The 6,000-nt window shown below is 40.9% G+C and overlaps 2 protein-coding genes across 12 annotated transcripts in view; one reads left to right on the top strand and one right to left on the bottom strand.

The window, feature by feature from the left end:
* The window catches only part of LOC128686933 (SOSS complex subunit B1), a 90,647-nt gene that overhangs the window by 24,647 nt on the left and 60,000 nt on the right, over positions 1-6,000 (top strand). The window lies entirely within an intron of this gene.
* LOC128687056 (synaptonemal complex protein 1) overlaps positions 7-6,000 on the bottom strand; it is a 361,887-nt gene continuing 355,893 nt past the window's right edge. For 4 of the 5 annotated variants that reach the window (XM_070082601.1, XM_070082602.1, XM_070082603.1 and 1 more), the window contains 2 exons: positions 5,062-5,214; positions 7-4,461 (listed from right to left, as the gene is read on the bottom strand). In XM_070082601.1, coding sequence (XP_069938702.1) covers positions 297-4,461; positions 5,062-5,214 — 4,318 coding nt within the window. In that variant the 3' untranslated portion in view covers positions 7-296. Of the gene's footprint in view, positions 4,462-5,061; positions 5,234-6,000 lie in introns of all 5 variants that reach the window. The other variant, XM_070082604.1, reaches the window with a different exon arrangement.

Genomic DNA, 6,000 nt, shown 5'->3' with positions numbered 1-6,000 from the left:
ATGTGTATTTGTGTGTGTGTGTATGTATGTAAGGTGAAAAAGTAATACTTTGACAAATGATTGTGTAATTTTTATATTCTGTGGTCATAAACATGCAAAGTTTTCTAACAGTAACAGATATTGTGATATGGTTAAATATGCATGATGGAGGGAAATGAGTTGCTCTCACACATTTATGTCCAGTGAGTGACGGCACAGCCTGGCACTTCTCAAATATATTCATAAACTTAATACAGATGCTTTAGGAGTTTAACATTCATACACCTTGTAAAGTGAAACTGCGTGTGAGAGGTTTGCTAACGGAGGTGGGAGGGCCCGGAGCCACCAGCACTATTCCTTTTATTGTTAGTGGTACTCTGACTGATTGAGTCTTCACCCTGGCCTGGTTCCTCAGGCAGTGTAGGTGTACTCTTGCCTACTTTTTCCAGGAGCCTTGTCCTCAGGTACCCGACCTGAGTCTTGTCATTCACTTTAGCCCCACGCAAGCCATTCTTGTTAACATCATTTGATACCTTCTCAGAGCAAAGTGAAAGAACAACATTACTTCTGGTTCTAGTGATGGGTTGCTGTGGTGGGTGACTGAACGTAGGCTTTTGCTCAAACTGAAATATTCGATCCTGAGCAGAAAAGAGCATGGGACCAATTTTCTTCTTTTGGTTTGGTGAAGGAGGGAATTTGCTTTTTCTCTTTAGACTTTGAGTGTTATAGTCTTCATTAATTTTCTTAATATCAATAGGTGGAGGCTTCTTGATGTCTTGCTTCTTGTCACTTGAATACAAATTTAAACAATCTGATGACCTCTGTTTCATAAGTTTTGATGATCTGGGCAGTGTGTAGCTTTTAAAATCATCTTGCTTGACTGCAGTTCTATGATTGTCTTGGTTGATTTCAGTTCTATTAACATTTTGCTTGACTGTAGTTGTTCTACCATTATCTTCTTGCTTGATTTCAGTTCTATCATTATGTATTTTTTCGATTAAAACTTTTCTTTCATTATTTTCTTGTTTGACTGCAGGTCTATCATCTTCTTGCTCACTTTTATATGTTTCTTTATTCCTTTCTGGAGGTTTGGGAGGTATATCACTGCTAACCCTGTGGGCAGGCTGGGAGTCTGTCACCTCCACAGCTAATTGTCTTATTAACTTTGATCCCACTGCTTTAGGAGACCGAGATTGTGTTGCATTGTCAGTGTATGTGCTGTCATCAGATTTTTCTGATGACAAATCTGTACTACCGAGCACAGTTGATGTCATTTCTCCTATCTTTGTGGAAGGAGCTTCAAAAGACTGAGTTTTTGATAAGCTACTCTTGGATGGAGAACGTTTCAGGGTCCCCCAAGGTGTTTGGATGAAAAGACTATCAGAAGATGCCTCCCGTGATAAAGGCTGAAATGGCTGTGGCCTCGCCAATGTGGGAGATTTTTCTCTCTCTTTTCCAGTAGGCAATGGAGATAACTCTCTAGGCCGTGGAGATCTGTCTCTGGAAGGAGAAGGGGTTAGTCTGGGGGAAGAATCTCTTGATTCCCACTGGTTCACACGATCAGACATGCTGACAGATGAAGTTTGTTGAACTTGCTTTGTGCCAATATCGAGTATCCATGCAACTAGCTTGTTGTTTGGGACATAGGCTTGCTCATCTTTGGCAACTGTCTCATCGTTTGCCTGGTTGGGACTCGGAGGTGAGGGATCATTTAATGCCTGCTTGTTTACTTGAGAAACTGTCACCCCTGGGACAGATAACAATGTTCCACTTGGACTCTTCATTAGAGTTGCAACCGGAATATCTAAAGAATCTTTATAATCTGGCAAGTCTTCACTATCTTCACCTTGAGGCCCAACAATAATGTCAGGCCAAGCTTGTGACTGAGGAAATGTTTGGTCAGAGATACTCAGGCTAAAGCTTGCATCCAGGCGTTCCAACTGAGCAGGACTGAGGGGAACATCTCGAGAAGGTCGCCGATGGCTACTGCTAACAGGAGTTCCTCCCCGGGTACTCCTATCGGACTCTCTGGAGGGTGGACGCTCCTCACGTGAAGTCTTTCGGCTCCTTCGGGTAGGACTCCCTGGCATCATATCAACAGAGCTTTGCTTTTCAATGCTGTGTAAACTGTCATTATCATTGGTGGCAGAAGGTAAAGAGCCAACTCTCAAAGACACATGAAGAACTGGTGTTGCTCCTTGATCTTCCCTATCTGTGTTCTTGACTGGAAGAGGCACATCTCTAGAGGGCTGTTTCTTGAGCTGCTTGGTTGGAGTTGAACCTCTTGAGCCTCTGGGACTGTATTCCCGTTCTTCGCTGTTTTTGGAAGTTGTGCCTCGAGAGGTGCTATCTCTGTTGCTACCTCCCTGTTCTGAACGTGATAGGGACTTTTTTCTTTGTCTTGAAATTACTCCCCCAAGCTCCTCATTTTGGAGTGCAATTATTTCAGGTCTTTTCAGTGGTTCTTTTGGCAACAGATCAGATTTGCTGCAAGAATTCATATTTTGATTTCCCAGCATTCTTATTGCATCATTTGGCTGTCTATGTCTTTCTTTATTCTGTGATTTGTTTGTTAGTGTTACACTAACTGCTTGCTTGTCAGCAGCCCTTTGCTGTTCATGAACTTGAGTAACTTCAGAAATTTTATCTTCTTTATTTTTCCCTTGATACACCATCCTTTTGTATTCTTCATACAGCCTTTTGTGTTCAGCCATTTCTTCCTCTTGTCTTTTCTTCCTTTCTTCTTCACTCTGTTTTTCTTCAATGGTTTCTTTTTTGACACCATTAACCCTTTTGTCAGTGATTTGTTTCCGTATAATGCTTTCCTGCGAGTTCTTTGTTCTGCCTGTCACATTCACCTTTACAGACTCTTGTTTCTTTTGGTCTTCCTTCTTGTGTGTGATGTTTATGATCTTGTGTTCGCTGTTCTCTCTCTTACTAGCAGTATCTTCCTTGTAGGCAGTCTTCTCTTGTGTCTTGATTGGTATCTGCTTGTTCTCCTCCTTTTCTACGTTATTTTTCACGCTTTCATTTGCCTTTTTCTCGTCAATCTTCATCTGTGACTCGGCCATCATTCTCTTATATTCCTCATATGCACTCTTGTGATCTACCCTCAGTATGTCATTAATGATCTTTTCAGCCTCAGGCAGCTCCTCAGATATTTTGGATTTTGATTCTCTCATTGTTTTTCTATCTACACTCTTTGGTTTCTCCTGATCCTGATGGTTGCTGATGCTGCTTCTCCCATTATTTTCTTTGCCTTTTGGCTGGTCTGAATCCATATCTTTCATTTTCTTCCGTTCTTCATATGCTCTCTTGTGTTTTTCCATAGATTCTGCACTCATTTTGTGTGGTACCTCAATAACCTTTTCTAGGGGTTCTTTCTCCTTATTTATCAGTATATCATTAGGCTTCCTTTGCTCTTCTTTTTTATTAAGGATATCTTTAGCCTTTGCCTGTTCTTCATTATATTTATTAATTTTATCCTTACTATTATTAGCTACATCATTTAGTACAGTTTTGTTCTTTGCATTTTTTGTTGTATTCTGTAGTTTCAAAATCTCATTCAGTTCTTCTTGCATATCATCAAATTTAGTTCTAGTTGTGCATGTTGTAGGATTATGGTAGATACCTTCACCTGTACTTGTATCCTTGCTGGATACTGTTGTGTCCTCCAGTTGCAGTTGTATCAGTTTAGCCTCCAGCTCTTTGGCCACTTCCTCTGGTGATGGTTGCTTGGTGAGGGGTGCTGTGGGCTCTATTGTGTACAGTGTGAAATCTTCTTGGCTATCCACATTGTTAATTAGTGCCTCCTCATTAGTTACAGCATCCAGGTCATTGAAGGTAAACACATCTTCCTCCAGGTGTGAGAGGTCAGCAATGTCAGATGGGGGTGCCACAGCCATAGAGGCAAAGGATGCTAAGGATGCTCTGGAGTTCCAGCCACCTGTCCTGACTAGCCGCTGTAGATCCAGTGGAATGGGTGTCCCCACCAGATATGGCGAGTTAGGATGGGAGTTCCATCTCTCCACAAATTCCTTCAGTTGTTTTTTTGTTCGTTCCAGCTCCTCCTCTTGTTTTATAGCCGCTGCCTTTTTTTCCAGTTCTTTCTTCTTTTCTTCCATTTGTTTTTCTAAGTCTTTCTTCTTTTCTTCCATTTGTTTTTCTAAGTCTTTCTTCTTTTCTTCCATTTGTTTTTCCAATTCTTTTCTCTTGATTTCAATGTTTTTTATCTGTTCATTATCTCTCCTCCTCCTCTCCTTTTCATTTTCCTTTTCCTCCTTTGCAATCTTCTCCTCTGTGAGTGAGTTGTCAGTCTCTGAGTCTTCTGATTCGGATTCTTCCTCAGACTCTTCCTCAGATTCCCCCTCAGACTCGCCCTCAGACCCGCCCTCAGACTCTAGGCATCTGTAGCGCAAGGTGGAGGGGGGTGGCCTTCTTAGCCAGTCATGGCGGAGACACTGTGCAGGGGTCAGGCGCAAACTGCAACATAAAAGCCCTACAATAGCAATTAATATACTTGACTATATATTACAGTTAACACTCAGGAATGCCAAACCTTATAGTATTACAATGTTAAAAAATTTTAATACTAGTTGTCTCCCACCAAGGTAAGGTGACTAAAAAAAAAAGCAGCAGTCACCATCATCCATCAGAAGTGTTCAGATATAACAGTTAAAATGACTCTCTGAACTGCAACATTCCCACCATTCCTTCATCAGTACAATATCAGTGCAATACTGCACTGATGCCATATTGCATCAATACAGTATTGCACCCATGCAATGTCACATTGCAGTGATGCAGTATGCTGTCCAAAGCTTTCAGGTCTGCTAAGGCTTCTGCATCAGTGCTCTAGGAAAATAACTGGAAAAATGTGAGAAACTTAGCTTAGGCTACTGATGAGGCTAAAGACTATCCATAGTTTGGATAATTATTCACACGAATCTGTGCTGCATGACTCCTGTAGGTTTAGCACTTCTCTTTTATTATAATAATAATATACACACGAATGCATACAGGTATAAGATCATGAAGTGATAAGAGAAAAGTGACTGACAGATCTAGGCAAGACATTCTTACCTTTTATCCAGCACCAACAGTTTCTGGATAAACTCCTTGGACTCGTCTGAGACACTCTTGAAACTTTCATCCTCAAAGTCGTATTTGTTATGCGTCACGTTAGTCATCGTCTCCACGTAGTTGTGACCCATGAATGGTGATAAACCTGACAGCCTGCAAGAGACCACACATCCTGTAACACACCACACACATTGTAACACACCAGTGTCTGACATGAATAATACAACAGTTAAGATTAACTTGGGTTAAGCATGAGGGAGAATTGTAAATAGATTCAAGATGTAAGGAAATAGGAAGACTACAAGGACATATAAATCAGACTATTTTAACCCTTTGAGGGTTTTGGCCGTACTAGTACGGCTTATGACCCAGGGTTTTTGACGTACTAGTACGCCTAAATTCTAGCACCCTCAAATCTAGTGGGAGAAAGCTGGTAGGCATACATATGAAAGAATGGGTCTATGTGGTCAGAGTGTGCAGTATAAAAAAAATCCTGCAGCACACAGTGCATAATGAGAAAAAAAAAACTGACCGTGTTTTTGGAATAAAACAGCGACTTTGCACTGTATTTTCGTATGGTATTTATTGTTTTATTCTAGTTTTCTTGGTCTCATTTTATAGAATGGAAGACATATTACAGAAATTGAGATGATTTTGACTGGTTTTACAAAGAAAAGTACCTAGAAATTGAGCTCAAAGTAGCAGAAATGTTCGATTTTTACCAAAGTTCAAAAGTAAACAAATCATGCCAAGCATCCAATAAACATCAACTGGTGATTATTATTATTATAATCAAAAAGAAGCGCTAAGCCACAAGGACTATACAGCGCTGCAGGGCAGGAAGGAAGTGAGGGCATCAGGTGGCAAAAGGGAGATGGATGAGCAACAGGTTACGGATAACAGCGGGGCAGTGGATGGTGAAAGGGTAAAGGGCAGCAA

Source organism: Cherax quadricarinatus, chromosome 7, assembly GCF_038502225.1.
Source record: "Cherax quadricarinatus isolate ZL_2023a chromosome 7, ASM3850222v1, whole genome shotgun sequence".
Taxonomy (NCBI): domain Eukaryota; kingdom Metazoa; phylum Arthropoda; class Malacostraca; order Decapoda; family Parastacidae; genus Cherax; species Cherax quadricarinatus.
The sequence above is the reverse complement of the archived record's forward strand: the minus strand, read 5'-3'. Positions and strand labels throughout refer to the sequence as shown.